This window comes from Triticum aestivum, chromosome 4D (assembly GCF_018294505.1).
Source record: "Triticum aestivum cultivar Chinese Spring chromosome 4D, IWGSC CS RefSeq v2.1, whole genome shotgun sequence".
NCBI classification, from domain to species: Eukaryota; Viridiplantae; Streptophyta; class Magnoliopsida; order Poales; family Poaceae; genus Triticum; species Triticum aestivum.
In genome coordinates this window covers 517,489,953-517,511,590 of record NC_057805.1, presented here as the reverse complement: position 1 = coordinate 517,511,590, position 21,638 = coordinate 517,489,953, and the positions used below count along the sequence as shown (strand labels likewise).

The 21,638-nt window shown below is 47.7% G+C and overlaps 1 protein-coding gene across 1 annotated transcript; it reads right to left on the bottom strand.

Moving 5' to 3' along the window:
- Positions 1-206: 206 nt before the first annotated feature.
- LOC123099272 (molybdate-anion transporter) lies at positions 207-4,030 on the bottom strand. Its single transcript, XM_044521452.1, has 8 exons — positions 3,643-4,030; positions 3,387-3,531; positions 3,145-3,313; positions 1,651-1,921; positions 1,251-1,513; positions 944-1,159; positions 685-799; positions 207-565 (listed from the first exon to the last, which is right to left on the bottom strand). The coding sequence occupies exons 1-8, from the start codon at positions 3,791-3,793 to the stop codon at positions 522-524; spliced, it is 1,374 nt and encodes a 457-aa protein (XP_044377387.1). The 5' UTR covers positions 3,794-4,030; the 3' UTR covers positions 207-521.
- Positions 4,031-21,638: the final 17,608 nt, after the last annotated feature.

The following is a 21,638-nucleotide window of genomic DNA, read 5'->3' as shown; positions in this document are numbered from 1 at the left end:
GCTGGGGCGGCACCGGAGCTGGGCGCGGGTGTGGCTCACGCCTTCCCCTTCCATCCCATGATAGATTCACTCCATTGAGAATTACATACATACATACATACATACATACATGGACTAAATAAATAAATGAAAGAAGCATCAGCAATTTAGAAAACAATGAAAATTCAAAGGTTTGAAATTTGTGTTTGTTAGTATGCAAAAAAGCAGAAAACAACATAAACTTCTTTTTTCTTTTCTTTTCTTTTCTTTTTGGCAACAGATAGATATTCACTCAGATACTCGTAGCGTATTGAACACAAATAATGCCGTCCCGATGAACAACAAGAGCAGGAATCATAAAAATAAATAGACTATACCAATTCACTCAGCAGCCTCTGAATTCTTGCTTTGGTGTATCCATCCATCCATGTCCTCGTGCCTAGCCAATAATAATATCCATCTGATCTATGCTACAGAAAAAAGATTACAATCAAAACATCTTATTCAGCACCCAGGTCAGGTGGAGGGAGTGTGTTGGCCTTTCAAGGATTTAGAGGCTCGTCTTCCGCGGTCATCTCTTGTGATTCTGCCAATAAGTATATATGGTTGTTAGCAGTAAGTTAGGGACACTCCGAATCCATACATACATTGATCAGAAAGCACTAGACTAGAATGCTGGAACAAATAAAAGGAAAGACAAGTTACTTGTGGATAGCTTGTGTAGGTCAGCGACAACCATCAGCCGTCTCTGCAAGATTGCCGCCATGAAGAGGAAGATTGAACACATGCCGAACATGACGGTGATAGGGAAAGCATTCACCTGCAACATAATCATCATGTTTATTACTAGGTAAAAAGGAGTTTCAGTTGTAAGGTTGCCAAAACATTCTGACAGATCACTATCACTATCAGTGGATATGGATATGGATATGGATATGGATAGGAGAAGAACAATTTTGCTTACATTGTAGAGCACCACACAGACAAACAGGTTGAGCGGTATGCGGAAGAAGTTCATGATGGTGCTCCTTGCCTCCTCAGGAATGTACTGAGATCTCATCTTCATGATGGATGGCCAGAAAATGCCGACGCAGGACTCAAAGGTACAGAAACCAAGCAGCTGCAGAGAGCCCCCAAATGAGATGCCGCTTCCTTTCACTGAAGACGTCGGCACCAGAAGCTGTCACGTCACACATGCGAAAATGATTCGCTATCAGTAAGAAGAAATCTTACTATAATGGCAGAGAAAGAAATGAAGAGTATGGTCTTACGCTGGTGGCAACTGGGAGGAAAAGGGTGAAGGCTGATACTGCAAACACGATCTGCATATAGCCTTCAACCTTCATTTTCCGGGCCAATAGGCGTGATGCAATGGAGCTACCCAGCATAGATGACAGCATGAAGGTGGCAAATATGAAGCCATGAGGAATGTCTTCGTCATTTGGGCTCAAGGCTGGAGTCCAGAGGAAGACAAAGGTGTACATGGAGCCCTCGAACAGCGACTGAATGGCTCCCAGCAATGCGATTTTCTCATCTGAAGATTCATTCTCATTCGTTCGTTCATGGTTAGTGTGAGAATAACAAATCTTCTTCTTCTAAGTTGACAATATATACACGTTTAATAATGCTGTCCAATAAAGGAAGTGAAGCTATGGTAAGCAGCATACATACCTGAAGCAATTGCCTTGGCGGCAACCTTGAACTGAGACATGAGATCCTTGCCTTCAGATTGATCTCCGTAGTTTTCACTCCATGAGGACATGATGATGGCCATGCCTATTGCCAGGAAGCACGCGGCGGCATCGAAAGGAGCCACAGGGCCAAAGCCCAAGTTGTCAGCGAGGAGGTTAGCAAAGAGGCCAGCTAAAATGGCGATGAGACCATTTCCGAGGAATATAGCCTTTGAGAATGTGATGGACAACCATTGCGGGTCATAGCCTCTCTGTGTGTGTGAAACAAACAAAAAGGTTACATTGCAAAAAAGTAGGTACAAATCAACAAGATATAATAATGCATAGTTTGCAAATGACAAGGATTTCTTTCTGGTTAGTTGTTAATCAAACAATAGTACTTGCAGCCTACTAGTACATTAGGGGAGGGGGGGAGGGAGGGAGGGGCAGCAGAAGAAGAAGACGACTAAATTGTGTGTCACATGCATGTTGCAGATACTGTCCCAGTTTGATTAGGTTAGGATGGATAATTGTGATGGAGCGCAGTGTTGTGTTAATTAATACTCGAGCGACAGCACATGGAGAGGAGAGTGCGAATAAAAGGACAATGTCCCAGAGAAAGAGAAAGGGGGGCCATGCTTCCTTCCTCTGTTAAATGCCAATGGCAAGTCGGCAACCACCTGACCTGACCTCCACCGACACAACAAACAAAGGACAAGTGACTGATTGATGAAACAAAAGCAAAAGCATTTCATTTAAGCTTGCAGGCAGAGGTATTTTTCAGATCCTGACAAAGTGAGGCACTATACTCTACTATACAGACATGATCTCCCCCAATTTTTTAACACCTCTACCTGACACTCAATTTGAGATGTTCCTGACACTATCCTACTCCTGCCTACACATGACCTCCAATTCTTTTAACACCACTAGTGCTAGTGCTAGTGCTAGTGTAGTCATTTTTATATGGGCCTAGGCCTTGCTTGCAGCAACTGCAAGCATTAGCATTGGTGGTCAAAGATCCAGCATAGGAGTAGTATTTTATTTAGCACTAGTAGATTATTCACGACAAGGATAGGATAGGGATAAGCAGCAGCAGCAGCAGCATTACGTAGGTAGGGACGGATGGGATGTTGAACACAGCACACATTCCTGAGATGAAAAAAAATCTACTACTAGTACTACTACTTTTATATAGCAAAAAATCTACTCTACTACTAGTACTAGTACATGCCTCTGTGGATATAGTGGAAGAACACACACATACGTACATAATAATAAAAGGTGAAATATCTTGTTTGGATTAAAGGTAAAGGCAGCTGAAAAGCATCAGTAGTATCTTCTTTGGGTTGAGTTGATTTTGAGTTACAGTTGATGATGACTCCACTAGATCTGGGTGAGTACACTACGTAGTTTGGATACAGACAGTTAATGATGACTCCACTAGATCTGGGTGGAGTGGAGTAAAAACCAAGAAAGAAAGAAAGAAAGAAACCTTGTTGTGCTCGGCGACGAGCCATGACTCGAATGCGGAGAAGAGGAGGGAGGTGGCGACGCCGCCGAGGATGCGGCCGAGCAGGAGGACCCGGTACTGTGGGGAGTGCTTGGTGATGCAGCTGAGGATGTAGGTGATGCAGTAGGTGATGCACGCGCGCTTGCGGCCCCTGAAATCCTCAATTGGTTAATCAACAAGAGTTGACATCACAATACAATGCAGAAGAAAGAAGAGAGACGTACTGCCTGTCTGCTAGTGAGCCTACGATGGTGCCGAAGAGCATGGACGAGCCGAATCCGGCGATGAAGAGGCGGCCGATGTCGCCCTTGTCGAACCCGTACTGGCTGTAGAGGTAGTACACGTAGGGACCCTGGAGCCAGTCGCCGGCTGCCACCCCCTTGAAGGGTCAATCAATACCAACAACAAGAAGAAGAAGAAGAAGAAGAAGAAGAAGAAGAAGAAGAAGAGAGATCTCAAGAGAAATTCAGAAAGACATACACATCATTAGGGAGTATACTAGGACGTAGTTGTTCTTGAAGGCGTTGAATGCGGTGGGGGTGGCGACGCGGTCCTTGCCGCTCTTGCCCAGCTCCAGCCCCGCCACCACCGCCGCCAGGCCCCCGAACACCACGTAGTAGAATATCTCCATCTTCCCCCCGCCGCCGGGACAGACAGAGGAAGGAGGCTAGGGGACGGAGGGGATTCGGCGCGGCGCTGCCTGCGTGCGTCTGCGTTGTTGGCCTACGGATGGATGGATGGTTGGATTTATACCTCTTCTCTCTCGCTGGCTGCGGCGGCGGTGCGTGTGGAGAAAGAATCAAGAAAGAGATTTGGAGATTTGGGAGTGGAGGTTGGGGAGAGTGGAGTGGAGTGTAGTGTAGTGTAGGTGCGCCAAACCTTGGTTGGTTCGTTCGGCCGGGTCGCACTCATGGTTTAACTGTCTTGTCTTGTGTTTTGGGACCAACCCAACCCGGCCAAGACCTTTCACCCGGAATACATAGATTTACTCAAAATCTTATCAATTTACATAAGTTTGTGACACATTCTACCTTTTCCCTACAATTTTGCTTTTGGAGCTGATTGGGCACGCCACGTCTTCGGCTTCTTTCTATTATTTGCTGTCTAAGGTTCTGATCTAGTTCCATTTTCTGCACTGCCGGTAATTGAAATACATAGTTTTCGAATCGGATGTTTTGCCAAAAAGAAAACAGATTAAAGAAAAGGGTTAGCAGAGATAAAATGTAGGTTTTGATCATGTGTGCTTGCTTTTTGTGCTGGTTTGGGTTTTAAGCAGCAAATCGTAGGTTTCTTCTAAATTCAGTCACATGTGTCAGAAGATCCAGTTTGCGTTCAAGCTGGATATTTGTTGATTTTCAATGCTATGTTGCAGATGGCGGAAATTTGGCATGCTGGATTCACAAAACAAGACCTCCATAACCTTAATCTGATATCTGGCCAAGGAATTTGAGTGGTTTCGATATCTGGCCATAACCTTAACCTCCATAACAATAGTTCAAGTTTAAATATTAGATCCAAATTAATCGGATGTTCAATTTTTTTTTCAAATTCATCGATCCCAAACTCAATGTAATTTGAGCCCAACATTGCGTCAATGTTGGTCATCCAGACGATACGTCCCTTGAACTTCATCCAACAATGCATCAACGTGAATGGGCCTGCCCTCCATTGTTTGGTATAGCGCGGCAACGCATCCGGGGCTATACAATGTGACGATCATCAAGTTGCAACATTGAGTGAATCAATGAATTGACCAACATGTAGAGTAACAAGAAGCAGAACTTACGATTTCCATGATTGATGCGTGTGGTGGCTACATTCTCTCCATTTGTGCAGTCGCACTGCAATACTTCATGACGGAGCATGAGATGGTGTACAATCGATGGGTTAGTACTTTCACATTTTGATCATGGATTATGTGCAAGTTGTAAGGCGTGAAGTGCTTTTTCTTATGAAACCAAGAATACACATTTTGCCAAAACACTGCGCCCCCTTGCTTCATGCCTACAAGTCCACACTTGTTTTTTATTCGAATTTTCACCGGGGACGGAGAGAACTCCCCCACCTGAATTGTATTCATTTTGCCTATAAGGCTTCGCAGCCTTTTGCAGGATGGGTTCAAGTGAACTAGAATTACAGGGGGCAAAGGAGGAGAAGAGATAAAACAAAAACAACACACACCACAACATATAAACAGGGGAGAACAAAGATGGAAGACACGCCCTGACACAACACAAAGCACCACCAGTGAGATCGAATGGCATTGGCCAGCCGAGACCAAGCCATGGCACTGCACCGTCGGCGCAATCGGAGGCTTTGCGCAACCGAGATCGCACAACGCCACGACACCACCTGCGTCGGGGGTGCATTCGAAAGGTCACGCGAGGCCGAGACGACGCCATGACGCCTGTGTACCGCAAGCAAAGTCAACATTGCCAAGCAGACAAGCACATGACACTGTACCGTCGACGCAATCGAAAGGCTCCGCGTATCCAAGACTGCACAACGCGGCAACACCACCTGCGCCATGGGGCACCTTCGAAAGGTTACGCGAGGCTGAGACTATGCCACGACACCTGTGTGCCATCGCCGAAGTCGCTTGACAACACCAAGCAGAGACACAACAAAGAGTGCAGGAGCATGAACACAAGAAGAACACCGCCAGAGAGGGGCCCCAACCACCGTCGACCCCAAACCGACCGCACCACCACCACCCCAAGCTCATCAGCACAACCAGCATGAAAGAGGATGCCGACTTTCATCTTCATCTGACCAAGCAAGGCGAAGCGCCTTGAACATTGGCCGTCTGGTCGCCGCCCAACAACCCCCCGAAAGGGGAGAGGTGGGAACGAGGAAATCCAGTATAGGACCACACTTCGCTAACCCGGCTTCCGACGAAAGAATCAACCCCACTTCAGGGCATGGCCGAGCCAAGATCACGAAGACAGAGCACCACTTCTCCGCCACCATCGTCCCCACGAACCACCAATGGAACCACCTCGAGCCACTGGTCACCCTAGCCAAGGCAAGCTCAGAGACGAAGTCCATGGAGGGAATGTGACGTTTGAGCGCCACCATCGCTTGATCCGGGAGACCGGGATCCAAAGTTTCCTCCAGAGCAGACGGGAGGGAAGACACGCACCACGTCACGACGCCTTCAACAAGGATACGGTGCCCACATGCACCGCCATCGTTGGCTTCGACCGAAATCGGAGCCCGGCATTAGCCGGCAGTGTTCGCGACCCAAAAAACCTGTAGCCTCCTAGTCCACCCCAAAGCCAAAACCCACACAAGCAGAGGAAGCACTCGCTGCCAGCCCACGAACAGAGACTGCCACGCCATGCGAAGCCTCCAGATCGGGAGAGAGAACCGGGGACGAGCGAGAACCGCACCTGCTTCGCGCCTAGCCCGCCGCACACCACGTGCGTAGAACCCCGGCGCGCTCACCCGCCCCCATTCCGAGTCCTAGCTCGCTGGAGAGAGCAAAGACCGTCAGATCCGCCGCCGATGGCAACACACACCCAGGCCCGCCGCCGCCGTCCACAGCCGAGGCAGATGACTTCGCCGCAGCAAGACGCCATCCTCACGGCCGGAGGGACTGACCGCTCGCCACACGCGCCGATGAAGGCACCGCAGGAAGGGCCTCCCCGCCGGATTTGAGAGGCGAAGCGCCAACGCGTGCCCCACAGAAGCGGAGCACGGGGCCGCAGCACTAGCCGGCCGCGAGCACTGCCGCCCTCCCCACCGCAGCCGGAGCACGAACGGCGCGCGGAGGAGCGATGCACCACCGCCGCCGCACGAGTCCCCCGCTCGTAGATCGTCCGCTTCGGAGCACAGAGCCCCGCTGCCGCCGGATCCGCGCGGGGCTTTGCCCGGCGGAGGCTGTTGGGCAGTGACGAGGGGGAGGGAAGCCGGTGGGGGGGCTCGCTGTGGTGACGAGATGCGCCGCCGCCCGAGTCACCCTCTAAGTCCACACTTGTGGCCAACCACACATCCCCCAATAACTCATCCTCCATCATCGATTACCCTGTCATCGTGCTTTCTCCAAAGAAACAACGAGAACGTAAAAAATTTGAATGGCATTTGGCCGAACACTTGTCGGTCGTGGTGTCCTACATGGACGGTGTTGGCAAGGAATACCTGGTCGTGGATGGATAGCATAGTTCAAGGTGCGCATGCATGTGGACGTTCGACGAGGCCTAGGCAGTGGCCAAAGTGGTACAATGATGGCGTCGGACTAGGAGGGTGCGGATGCAGAGCAAAGAGAGAGAGAGACGGACTGGGAGAAAAGTTGTCCGAGAGAGGGGATTTGAGAGCAACTCCAACGGGGCGACCCATTTCGTCCGCGGGCGTCCGTTTGGGTCGGCGCGGACACAAAAGTCGGCCCAACCTGCAGACCCAAACGGACGCGCGTCCACTTTTCGTCCGTGGGCGACCCATTCCGGGACCATTTTTGAGCCGGATTTGCGTCGACGCGAACACGAGACGGAGACGCGTGCGCTCGCCTTCTCCTTCCCCTGGCCCGCTGATCGGTGGCACATTGGCCTCTCCCCATCCAAAAGTAAACCCTCGCCCGCCTCCTTCGTCGCCGATGCCGCCGCCCATTTTTCCCGATGACTCTGCCAGCTATCGGCGCCGCAACATCCCCTCTGCAACGCCGCCACCTCCCACGTCGCTCGCCACTGCCGTCTTCGCGCCAGGGAACCGATAGCTTCCCACCCCCGCTCTCCCAACACAGCCGCGACCGCGACCAAGAAGCCGCCTCGCCGCCTCGACTAGATCCTCACCGGCACGCTCGCCGGACGCTGGTAGGGCAGCTAGCTGGTCCTTGCGCGCCGCGACTCCCTTCGTCGACGCCCGCAAGCTGTTCGACAGAAATGGACTCCGCCGACGAGTTCCTTTTTCATAATTTCCTTTGCGACTCCGACGATTCGTCGTCCGATGACGAGGAGGAGATATTGGTTGTCGTGTTGGTCAATAGCCAGCGCCTGGCGTCCGTGGCTCCATTCCGGGCCACCTTCCGTTGTTAATCGCAACCGAGAGAGCGGGCATTTCCTGCTTTGGAAGGACTACTTTGACACAACAAATCCGTTGTTCAAACATCAGAAATTCCGCCGCCGTTTCCGTATGAGTAGGCATCTTTTCAATCGTATTAGAGAGGGGGTGGTCGGCTATGATGACTATTTCGAGTGCAAAGAGGATGCCATTGGAAAGATTCGTTTCTCCTCTTATCAGAAATGCACTGCCACCATCTGAATGCTTGCATACGGAGTGCCCGGTGATCTCATTGACGAGTACGTCCGTATGAGCGAGTCTACATGCCTAGACTCCCTGTATAAGTTCAGCAAGGCTGTTATTGCTGTGTTTGGCCCTGAGTACTTGAGAGAGCCGAATCCTGAAGATACAACCCGTTTGTTTGCGACGAATGCTAGCAGGGGCTTCCCAGGGATGCTTGGCAGCATAGACTGCATGCACTGGGAGTGGAAGAACTGTCCTTCTGCTTGGCAAGGGCAGTATAAGGGCCATGTCAGGGCTTGCACTGTCATACTAGAGGTCGTGGCGTCTGAAGATCTCTGGATCTGGCACTCTTTCTTTGGGTTGACCGGATCGCACAATGATATCAATGTGCTTCAGCGCTCGCCGGTGTTTGCTAGGCTTGCAGAAGGCAACAGCCCACCGGTGAACTTTACTATCAACGGCCACAACTACGACAAAGGATACTACCTGGGTGACGGTATCTATCCTCAATGGATCATTATTGTGAAGACAATCCCCAACCCTGTCGGAGAGAAGAGGAAAAGATTTGCTCAAGAGCAAGAGAGTGCTAGGAAGGATGTCTAGCGTGCCTTTGGTGTTTTGCAATCTCGACGGGGCATCGTTCGCTATCCCGCTAATACTTGGAGCACGCAGAAACTATGGGAGGTGATGACTGCTCGTGTGATCATGCACAATATGGTCATAGAAGATGAGCGTCCAGAACGTCTGTACAATCAAGGGTTTCAGTTTCAAGGTGAGAATGTTGTGCCTGAGCATGGAGGAGCGGCAACGTTTGAACAGTTCACCCAATTTCATCATGACATGCATGATTGGGAAACTCACATGCAACTGCAAAATAATTTGATTGAGCATATGTGGGCTCATGTTGGCAACCAATAGATGTATATTCTTTATTCGGCTTGCAAAACTATATGAGACATTTTACTTTTATTCAGCTTGTAAAACTATGCTATTTTATTCGGTTAAAACTATGTTATTCATTTGGTTCTGGACTATATGTTTGAATGCAAAAGTTGTGTGTGAACAATGCAAAAATTGAGCTATTTGTTGAAATAGGGCGTCCAGCCGGCCACGCCGGCACATATGGGTCGGCGCGTTGGGCGCACTGCCGACCCAAATCTAAAACAGGGCGGATGCCGGACGGGCGGCCGACCCAAACGGACGAAAAGCGGACAAAGTGCACGTCCGTTTGAGTCGCCCCGTTGGAGTTGCTTTTAGTGTGCTGGGTTGTCGAAGTGCTACGTGGCAGAGATCCGCACACCCGTAAACCTCCTCCATTTTATGGCCGGTTTGCGAGGATTTGGACACGTCCGTGGACATGTACGGCATTTGGATTTGGATGAGAAGAAACTTTGGGCCAAGATGTTTGCGGGCAATTTTTAGGACGCGGTTGGTGCGAAGTCGACATACATACAGTTCCCTTGTGCGACAGGAATTACATACATACATACATACAGGATTACTGTTGTGTGCCGTACGCGGCCGGGTCGGGGAGCGTCGGCGGTCCGTCGGTGTACCTAGCGATGGATGGATCCATCAAGTAGTATCGATCGACGGACGGACCACCACGAGCTCCTACCCATCATTCCCCTCGCTGGGCTGCTTGGTAGGTAGGTACAACTAAACACACAACATCCAGTACCACTGCCAGCCAGTCAGTCAGTATTCATGTAGGCAGGTAGGGTACGGTATATATACCTCGTCTCCCTGATTCAATTGCATGGACACAAGGCTCAAAAGGCTTTCCACTCAATGCGATGGCCTGCGCTGCATCCGTCCGTCCCTACGTATGTATGCAGGAAAAAATAATCCAAAACAGATCTTGAACTTGTAGACGAAACTTAAATCGAACCCTCAACTCCCAATCTCTGAAATCAGCACAACGAATTTATTGATCCTGGTCTATTTTGAACCCTGAGTGCGTTTCAAACAGGGATTGCTGACATGACAGATTAAAGCCGGGATTGTTGACTGCCGCTTGAGGGAGATTTTTCTTTTCCGGCAAATTACCGTCCTTTCGCACCCACTAGTCGCAATAGGCCGGCCCATTAGCGTTCGCTCCAGATGAAAAAGCGTGTGCTGCAGGGATCGAAAGCGCCAGCTACAGATGCAAGCGTGGGATGCTAGCCAGTAGAACTAACGACCACTGGTGTCCGTTAGGCAACGTGACAAATTTATAACATAAACTAATAGCAGCGCCAGATCCTAAAAAAAGGCTAAACACTCTGTTCCAAAAAAGTGAATATTTTGCAAAGTTGTGTACACAAAATTTAGACTCGAACATTTTTCGAATGTTGAACATTTTGAAAGCACAATTTTTTTTTAAAAACAAAGGAGGTACTCTAGCAACATAGTTTTTGAACTTGGAACATTTTTTTGAAAACGAGAACATTCTTTTAAAACTAAGAGGTGCTGTAGGGATTAAGTTTTTAATATGCAAAACATTTCCTCTTGTTCCTGAAAAAGATATTAGAAAGACTAGATTTTTTCGAATTTACGAGCATTTCTTTAAAACATGAATATATTTTTAAACAAGATTTGTTTTGAAAACACAAAAAAAAATTACAAACCTAGGTGGTACTGCAGCAAACATTTTTTGAAGCACAAACGTTTTTCGAACATTTATCATTTTTTAAAATTTGGAGGTACTCCAGCGAACAACTTTTTAAAATGCAATTTTTTTTCAAATTCTAAAATGATATTTTTTTTAAAACACGAACAATTTTTGAAAACCTAGGAGGTACTCTAGTGAAAATTTTATTAACACAAACATTGTTCAAACTTTGAACTTTTTTGGAACTGAGAGGCACTGTAGTGAAAAAAAATTAAGTCGCAATTTTTTTCAAATTAGTGAGCATTTATTTGAAACATAAATAATTTTTTGAAAGTGTGAACTATTTTTGAAAACCAAGGAGGTATTGTAGTGCACACTTTTAAACACACACATTTTTTGAACTTTGAATGGTTTTTGAAACTGAGATTTTTTTTAAAACTACGAGGTACTGTAGCGATTTTTTTCTTGTTGAAAACAATAACATTTTCTCCATGGAGCGATCAAAACGAAGAGGAACACACGACTTGGTCAACGATCCCAGGGTTTGACTTGCCACGTCAACGAATACCAGCGAAACTCTCCCAAGGTTTAAAATAGACCGGGATCAATGAATTCGGTTTGCTGATTTCAGGGATTGGGAGTTCAGGGTTCGATTTAGCTTTGATGTTATGTGCAGAAGAAAGATGTGATGTTGGCCTTGGAGTAGTGGTGCCCTATTATAGGGCAGCTATTGTAGACTACACTTTCTTGTGCCCCAAAAAAGATGTTTTCATGCCCAATTTTTTTTACAACACCCTATTTACATGCCCAAAAATAGGGCAACTGTTGGAGATGCTCTTATTACATGTACTATGATGCTTCGGCTCTGGATTGGAGTGATGGTGACTAGTGTAGTGGAGCTATTGATGCTTCATGTTTGTTTTTGCTAGTGCGGGCAGGAGGTTTATAGTTTTACTATTTGATTTTGTAGTAGCATGTTGATACGTCTCCGTCGTATCTATAATTTTTTATTGTTTCATGCCAATATTATAAAACTTTTATACACTTTTGGCAACATTTTATATGATTTATTTGGACTAACATATTGATCCAGTGCCCAGTGCCAGTTCGTGTTTGTTGCATGTTTTTTGTTTCGTAGAAAATCCATATCAAACGAAGTCCAAACGCGATAAAAATTTACGGAGAATTATTTTGGAATATATGTGATTTTTGGGACTTGGAATCAACGCAAACGGGAGCCCAAAGTGACCACAACCCACCAGGGCGCGCCGGACACCCCCTGGCGCGCCTAGGTGTCTTATTCCCTCCTCGAAAGTCGGTTGGGGCCCTTCTTCTGGCGCAAGAAAGATGATTTATGGAGAAAAAAAATCGTGTAAAAATTTCAGCGCAATCGGAGTTACGGATCTTCAGGAATTTAAGAAACGACCAAGACAGGCGCCCGGGCGTCTAAAAACCCGACTCAAACGCCCGGGCGGACGGCCCGGTCACTGACCCGTAAAAAAAACGACCAAGACAGGCGCCTCAAACAGGTCTCAAAAGCCTGGGCTGACCGGCACCCCTCGTATCCAGCCCAAATCTAGGGCGGATATGGGGATGCTCGGGCGCGTCCTTCACGTCGGACCCGGCACGCCTACTTTACCACAAATTGCACCAAATCCAGCAAACACTTCCCCCTCCTCCCGCCTCCCACCAACCTTTCCCGCGTCCTAACCCTCGTCGTCAGCTACCCTTGCTCCCCATCCTCACCACCGGTCCCGATCTGCCGCCCTAGATGTCGTCCAGTTCGTCCCCGGCCACCGCAACAGAGGCTATGTCCGCCTCGTCCGTCGGCGCCCCGTCCTCGACTTCGTCGTGCAAGCGGAGAACATTGCCCGAAGGAACCGGCGATGGAGGTGGCGAGAGAGGGAAGAGGCGGCGGCACAGGGAGCGGGTGCGGACATGGACGAGCAGCTGTCCCCACCGCCGCGCCCGGAACCCCGCACCTTATCCATCCAGCCGCCGACAAGGATCACGCCATCGGACCAGGTTGGGACAGAGGAGGATCCAACGATCGGTTGGGTCATTCCGGAGATCTTTCTGCCCACACAGATGCCGCCAGTGGACGTATGTAACTCGTCACAGCTTGTTCGGGCGTGGAAAAGCATGCATCAGGGATGCGGGCAGAGTAGGAGGCAAGGATGGTGGAGGAGCAGGCGGCATGAAAGGCGTTCGTCGAGTGATCCGGACGGCCAATGAGTGATCCCTCGCGCTCGGACATTGATTTCATTTTGGCATGTCCGAAGTGTTGAACTATGGTTTGTTTTGCCTTGTCATATTTGTTTCAAACTATTGAATTCAGATGATTTGTATGGTATGATCAACGTATATGGATTTGCATGGATCCGAGGATCCGCATTTGAGATGTGTGGATGTGCGACAGCCCAAACGAGGGGCGCCATGCGCTGTCCGCGGACACGGCCGGATGTGCATGCGAGTGTATGGGGGTAGATTTGTCAGGTCCGGTTGTACCGTTGTAGATGCTCTTAGGCAGCTCCAGCGCTGACCTCAAAACCGGACACCACATCCTTGGCGGACATGGATGCAGGAGCCTGTCATCCAACTGTAGCCGCACACATTTCAAACCGGATTTCAACAAACCGGACAAATTTCATCAAACATGATCATCAAAATTCAGATAGAAAAACCACAAATCATCCGTAAACAGAATGCAAATATCTGTAGTACAACAATATTTCAAATTCTATAAGATAAGCGGATGTTGAGCAAGTTTTTCACAACATGATTCCAGACCTGATGAGCACGCCAAGGACACCGATGGCCAGATGGCCATCGTGGAGCATCGCATCGCATGGTGAAGAAGGGCGACACGGCGATGCCGGCACATGCATGGGATGGGAGGACTAGGACGTGCTACGCTGCCGTTACCCTGACGGGGCATCTGGTCTGGGAATTAAGAAGCAGCTGCTCAAGGAGACTGCATGCAGTTGAGGTATGTGAACTTGAACGTGCAGTAACCCGATTGGGCCTTAGCCGTGTGCAGGTGTAATCCGTGAGAGCCCAATGGGCGTGCACGTACTACTTTTTTTTGCCAGAAAACTTTCAATCTATTCATCTTCTATCATAGCAGTACAACGAGCACTAGAAATAATAAAAATTACATCCAGATCCGTAGACCACCTAGCGACGACTACAATCACTGAAGCGAGCCGAAGGCGCGCCGCCGTCATCACCCCTCCCTCGTCGGAGTCGGGCACAACTTGTTGTAGTAGACAGTCGGGAAGTAGTCGTGCTAAGGCCCCGTAGGATCAGCGCACCAGAACAGCAACCGTTGCTGATACTACTTAACCAGGTGTAAGTGTAGGGCACCGAGACGGGCATGGCATCCAAGAATTAACGGACAAACCATCCCATGCATCCCGTTTGGGACCCACTTGGGACGCAACGCCGTGATCGACCTGCACAACTTGTGTGGGGGAGTGTGGGAATACGGGGATTATTGGAAGCAACCTCATCAGCCACTGCCAGTCCCAGGAGAAGGACAACACATCTGCTGGAAGTTCGTGGTACACACTGACACAGGAGGCCCTTCGAATGCAGTGGAAGCAACTAAGCTGTATGACAGACTGCCGGTACTAGCTACTGCATGATGCGAAGAGAAGAGGAACGGCGATTAGGCGGCCTGCGCCCTGTTGAATATCATGGAAAATGGCCCTTCAAACGTGTTTCTGTCTTCCAGGCATGTAACATTTGGCTTGTATGTTGATGGGTAGCGATACTAGTATTTCACCATGATGACTACTAGTAATAACTTGTTTGCCGTGTGTTTATCAGGAGCCCCTCTCGGCTAACCTATTGATGCACTTCTTCTTCTTCTTCTTCTTCTTGTCGCTCATCTGTTTGACGACGGCAGGCAAGCGGTGCTCTTTCTCCTCCGTTTCCCCTCTTGCACACCTCTCCTCCCCATCCCTCACCTCACCGCGGCAAGCAAGCGGCTGCCTGCTATTATCCATCCTCCTAAGCAAGCGGCAAGCCAGCCAAGCTCCGGATGGATGGATCGAATGACAGGAGGTCAGTGCAAGGTCTCTGCTGTCAATGTACGTAGCTGACAAAGGGTCATAGTACTTTACTTGCTCAAGGTAGATGGATACATACTCTTTTTTTTTTTTGCGGATAGATGGATACATACTCAAGAGGGAGGGAAGGAGCTATTGAAGAATGGTGAGTACACGCCTGCCTGCTTGTTCCCCTTTCAGTACTGTTGGAGGCCACAACTCTTCTTTTTTTTTCTTTTTCTTTTTTTTTTTGCGACTGTGTTGGAGGCCACAACTCAACTGGGTGCTCAGGTAGGGTAGGTATTACCCAAACAAAACGGTTGTCCCTTTGGCAAAACATAAGTACGTACTCCCTCTGTAAACTAATATAAGAGTGTTTAGATCATTATTTTAGTGTCCTAAACGCTCTTATATTGGTTTACGGAGGGAGTACCAATTTGGCACTTGTTCGCCTGCTTCTTGATTCCCTTGAGCTTATGCCAAGAATCAATGTGAAGCTGAATGTCAGATTTGGTGTCCCTACTTGACAAGCTGAATGTGGAGGCAGCTACACAAGGGAAGGGTTCAGCTCGTAACTACACTTTCGAGCAGGCTGCTTTAAAGGGATCAGCGTATCTAATAGCTAGAGGACTGCCTCACCATCAGTCTCAGGGATGTATGTGGCTGTCCAGGTTCCTCCGACCCACTTGCATCTGCATTTCGGCAACCTCCTCTTCTAGACAGCATGGATGGATGGAGCCATGCATGTCACCTTTCTAGTCGGTGGGGACAGGTTCTCGGCTCATAGGCTCGTGCTTGCAGCTGCGAGGTCATCCGTGTTCAAGGTGGAGCTCCTCGGCACCATCAAGGAAAAAACTGATAGTCTGATTAAGGAGCTCATTGCTAGGCTCCTGCCGGCCAAAATGAAAGCGGCCAAGGATATTGTCATGGCACTTTAGTAGTGTGCCTCATGATGACCCTATCTGAATTACTACCTCTGTACCGGAAGGAATACTTGTAGTTGGGGGAACTTGTACTAGTTTCCCCCAACTACAAGTATTTCGGTACAGAGGGAGTAGTTAAGTATACATGCATGTTTGGTTAATCAAGTATGGACTCGTATTTGGTTGGTTGTGATTCCAAGCATGGAGTTCTAGACATTAGTACTACTACTTGTTACTGCAAGCATGTTGTGTCCTGTCATACTGAATTCCCACCTGAATATGTTATGTTAGCATGATGGAGCGTGGTATGTTGTGTTGAACTGGAGAAACAGGTAAGTTTTTGCATCTACTCTATGTCTGTATGTTGAGTTTTACTTTGCCTGACCTCACCTCATATACAGAGATTTCACTCACTCCTCTAGTTCTGCTTCCCTGTTTTTTATTGTTGGAGTTGTTCCCTATAATAATAATTAATAGTTTTGTCCCGGAATCAGGCATTGTTGATGCTGTTTCTTTCAGGATGTGAAGATATATGTGTTGTGTTTTTGTCTCTTTTCTTTTCATCCTCAGTGTGATCTGCCCTGTTAATGAAGCATACATCTCTTGACTTGTTACTGCAAGGGAGCATCTTGTCCATTTCGATCTGAATATGCATGTTGGCATGAGCGTCTCAATTAATTTACACTAGTACGTATATATATATATATATAATTCCTGAGTATGAGAGACTTGGTCAATGTCTGAACTAACCTTGCAGGGGGTTAATCAAGTAAGTATTCCAAGCATGCATGGAGTTGTTACTGCATGGACCTGTCTGAATACAGCATGTTAGTATGGGCGAGCGTGATATTTTAGTGCAGTGCAGTTGCTGGAACGAAACATACAAACTTTGATCGGTCTACCTTTTTTGTCTGATGGAAGATGGATCACTTCTTTAGTGCAGTTGCTTTTAGTAGTATTTAACAAAAACAAAAAACACTAGCACTTTTCGACCAACCTGGTGTGAGAAGTAGGTACCACTCTACAAAAACTGACCGAAAACTACCACTCTTTCATTTATTTATTGTTTGCAAAAAATATGATGCATGTCAGAAAAGTGGCCATTTTTTGTAGGCGTTTTAAAACCCGTCTCTTTCGTTTATGACAGGTCTTAATTAAAATAGTTTTCTCTTTAATTAATTTATTGTTTGTTTGCGATCATATGGCATCACTCGCAGAACAAGAAGGCTAAAAAAACTGAATGAAGAAGAGATGTTACGTTGAGAGCCAAGCTGATTACACGATCGACATTAATTGGCAAATTAAAGAAAGACAAAAATTGATTGATCTCAGCGAACAATTACATTTTTTAGGGAATAAAAACAAGAGATGCATAATTATATAAATAAAGCAAAAGAAAAAGGAAAGCTTTGGGCGGCGTGACACGTGCATATAGATCAGCACGCACGTACGCATTATTAGTTTATTACAACTGATCGATTCGATGGAGGGAAAGAGACCATGGCGACGGACGGACGGACGGATGGATCATTCATCGATCTCTGGCCGGCGTCCGGGCGGGCGGATGGGTCATCGTTCAGTCGGAGGTGCTGGAGCTGCTGGGCTCCGGTGCATCCGCAGCGGAGGGCTCGGAGGCCGGGGAGTCGTCGGCGGGCGCGCTGGCGGAGGGCGCCGGCGCTTCGGCCTTCTTCTCGGCCTTGGCCTTCTTGCCCTTGGCGTCGGCGAATGGCGCCACGGCGACGGCGACCAGGAGGAGGGCGACGATGAAGACTGCAGCGCGGGCCATTGTTATTGGTTGGTCCGGTGGGTGCTTGCGAGCTGCGGGCAGGCGCGCTGCTTGGTGATGGATGGATGGATGGATGCTTGTTGGCTTGAGAGATGGAGATGGCGGTGGTGGTGTGCCTAGGAAGGGCCTCGCCGTGGTGTTTATATGCAAGGGAAGGCCGGCTATTTTTGGGCGGCGCGCGGTGGGTTAAGCCGGAGGTGGCGGGCGGGCGACGGTCACTTGGCATGCATGCTCACTGAGTGGGTGGCGCGGAGCGTGTGCCGGCCCAACCCATTTGACCACTATATTTACTTTTTTTTCAGGAAAAAGGAAAGTATTATATACTTTGCATTTATGTAACCATGCAACAATGCTACTTACATTGGCAAGCCATGCATGCCACTCATTTTTCTTTTTTCTTTTCATCATATTGCCAAATAGTGCTACGGTTTATGTGTCGATCGGGTGCTTGGAGCATACCTACCTAGTTTATGTTACAAAATGGCATTCTATAAAACAAATCAACAACACTCTTACATCCGTTTTTGCATTAGTTTTAGTTAATTTTTGCATTTGTTTTAACAAGATTTCGCAAGGTATTGTCTAGTTCCTTTTTATATTTTGTCTCCATAATATTGAGTCTGTTTCTACCCCGTTCCTCTTAACTGCCCTGGCCCAGCCCTCCCTCGTTCCTCTCGCATGCACCCGATCTACTTCGCCGATTGCCCGACGCTCATCTCCCTCCCGCCCTTCTTGGTCTTTGACGGCTGCCTTGCCGACTGCTTCCTGCTCACCACCCTCCATGACTCCCTCCTCGGCTGCGAGATGCTTCTGCTCACGTCCATCATGTCCATGTTCATCACGGGCATGCTTGTATCAGCATAATTTTGTTAGGATTAACATAATCACTTGGATAGGATCTTAATCTCGCCATTGGAACACCTTTTTATGCAGAATATTGATGACTAACCGTCATTGTCAGAGAAGACCATGCAACTACTGTGAGCCTCCAGGATATAAGGGAATGCTTAGCCTATCGACGACTAGCATCTTGTACCAACACAACTCATACACGCAAATAAGCACGATCAAGATTAGAGACTCATCGGAAGATATCACAACACAACTCTAGACACAAATTCAAACATAAAGCTTTATATTACAAGTCAGGGCCACGAAGGCTCGAGTACATAAGTCAGCGGAAGCGACAACATCTGAGTATAGACATAAGATAAACAAGTTTGCCTTAAGAAGGCTAGCAAAACAACGATAACTAGATCGAAAAGGTGCATGCCTTCTGCCTGGGGCCTCCTAACTACTCCTCATCATCGGTCTCCATGTAGTAATACGCTCTGTCAGTGTAGTAGTAGCCATCAGCGGGATCAACTGGCTCCTGGGCTTCGTCATCTGATCCAGCAATCGGGTAAAGGAAAAAAGGTAGCAAAGCAACCGTGAGTACTCATCCAAAGTACTCGCAAGACTTACATCAGCTCTATGCTAAGTATGCATCGGTATCAAAGGAATAGGATATCTTTGGCCTATACTGCAGAAATGCCAGGATATAAGGGAATGCTTAGCCTATCGACGACTAGCATCTTGTACCAACAGAAGAAAGCAGAGCGACATATATTATAGTAATAAGTATATTTTCAACAACGCCCGGAGATCCTTCATCGACTCCCTGCGAGAAAGCGATCCCGGAGCCATCGTATCCATTTAGTGTCACAAGTATCCAGTTATAGTTGTAATAGATCGGGATACAACTCCGAGCGTTCGTTACCGTGGACACGGCTATTTAAATAGATATACTTCCTTGCAGGGTGCACCAACTTACCCAAAACGCTCGATTAACTTTGGCCGGACACACTTTTTCGGGTCTAGTCCGGCCTCGGCTGATCGACACGCCGTAGTCCTACCTAGGCTCAGCAGAGAGGTTAGCACGCCAGTCTACATCCTAAGCGCTCAGGGGTCTTGGGTCCATCGCCCTTTGCACTGCTGCGCGTTGTGCAACTGGCCGGGGACCAGACCCACCTCCTTATATAAGCGCAGGTGGTTACCGTCCACCCGAAGAATCAGCCCGCATCTCTGAACTGTGACATATGAAGAGCTTTTGGGAGAATCATACGACGCCGAGTGCCCATACTTATTCCCGTGTGGTGGTTAGTGCGAAAAGGCCAGAGGCCTACTCAGATCACATATCCAAACCCGTTACTGTATTGGGAGCTCACGAAAACGATCAGTGATCCTGCCGTCCCGTCTCGCGGATTTACGATAAGGGTCAGGCCCATCCCTCTCATGGGGCGGTCTCTGCCTGCCTGGTCGTGTCGCGTCATTATTTCACGGGTACCCTCATAGTCAACCCGACTTATCCAGAGACTGTCGGGAACTTAGGTCCACCTCTACCGGGGTGGCACCCCACCTCTACCGGGGTGGCACCACCTGTCCCTTCAGTCCCGTAGTAACAGTTAACGGTGAACAATTAAAGTAGTTGTGGTTCCATACCATCAAGGTGACCTCATAGGAATCACCCTCAATATTGTGTATTGGGCCCGCCTCCTAGTTCCTTGTATAGTTAAGGTCCGTGGCCCATCTTTGTACATCATATATACGTGCCTATGCACGAAGAGCAATACATCGTGCAATTCCAATAACATACAAGGAGGTCGAAGGCGACCGAGGGATGTGGGCTGGGCTGGCTGGGCCAGGCACTATGCACTAAGGCCCAGTGCACAGTGGCCTTTCCCCTTTTCTTTTTATTTTCTTTTTCTGTTTTCTTTATTTGTTTTTATTTTGTATTTATTTCAATAGCAAATGAGTTTTGTAAAATATGGAACTTGTCCAATTAATTACATTACAATATTTGGCACTACCACAAAAAGTTTGGGAGAAGTTTGAATTAGTTTGAATTTTTCATAATCGAAAAAGCATTTAAAAATGCTGATTTTGCATTGTTTTAATTGCTAGAGACCATTTAAGCAAATAAGTGATGTTGTTTTCCTTGACCAATAATTTTTATGGAATATTTTCTAAATGATGAACTATTTTTCAACCATGTTTGTGAACTTTAATTTTCACTTGCAATTTGAATTGATTTCAGAGGTGGAATTTGAAATGAGATATGAACTCATAGTGATCAAGCATTGCAAAACAAAGTGAGTTAGCATAATCATGAGGGATTACTATAGCTTAATACATGGGCTGCTACATATTTTTCTGGCGCCTAGGAACCAAGACAAAACCAAGTTGTTGGTTTGGTGTCCCCCGATCAGGGCACTTACGAGTTGTTAGCTCCCCTTTTCTCTCTCAGTTTGTTATCACTGGAGATTAATTCCAGCAACTCGCTCGCCGTCTTCTCGCCCAACGTGTAGTTGGCGCCGCTCTAAGTTTTGTGTCTGCATTTGCAGGTCCATGATTTGCACGTGCGCGTTGGTCATGTCCATAGAGTTCTTGAGCGGGAGGTAGTGCGACACTATGTGTGGGTCGGGGGGTCTTATGCTTCACCCTCGGGTTCATGTAGCTCCCGGCGATGCCTACATGTTTTCATAATGCTTTTGTAAATGGAGCTTCCAAATTACACTTGATGTGCTTTGGTTTATGCACAGTGCTTACGAACTTCCCTGTACACAGTTCCATGGTGTTGCCATCTTGTGCCGTGTGTCGCCGTCACTGTTGTCTGTATTGTGCCTAGAGCCCTAGAGGCACATAACCTACCTTACTGATCAATTCTAGTTGTTGTGGTCGTAGAAGCAATTTATATGACTTGTCGAGACTAACAAATTGTAAATAAATGAAAGTGATCTCTAGCTAGTTATAATGGAGCCAATATTACGGACAATTGAAGTAAACAAATTCTAAGTTGTAACTAGATCAAAGTGATCGCTGGTTGCCATGGAAGCACTTTATGG

Excerpts from the sequence above, each read along its gene's own strand:
- LOC123099272 (XM_044521452.1), bottom strand. The coding sequence starts at position 3,793 with ATGGAGATATTCTACTACGTGGTGTTCGGGGGCCTGGCGGCGGTGGTG. Across the intron at positions 1,922-3,144 it reads TCGTCGCCGAGCACAACAAG|AGAGGCTATGACCCGCAATG; the intron begins GTTTCTTTCTTT and ends TCACACACACAG. Across the intron at positions 1,160-1,250 it reads TCCTCCCAGTTGCCACCAGC|CTTCTGGTGCCGACGTCTTC; the intron begins GTAAGACCATAC and ends GTGACGTGACAG.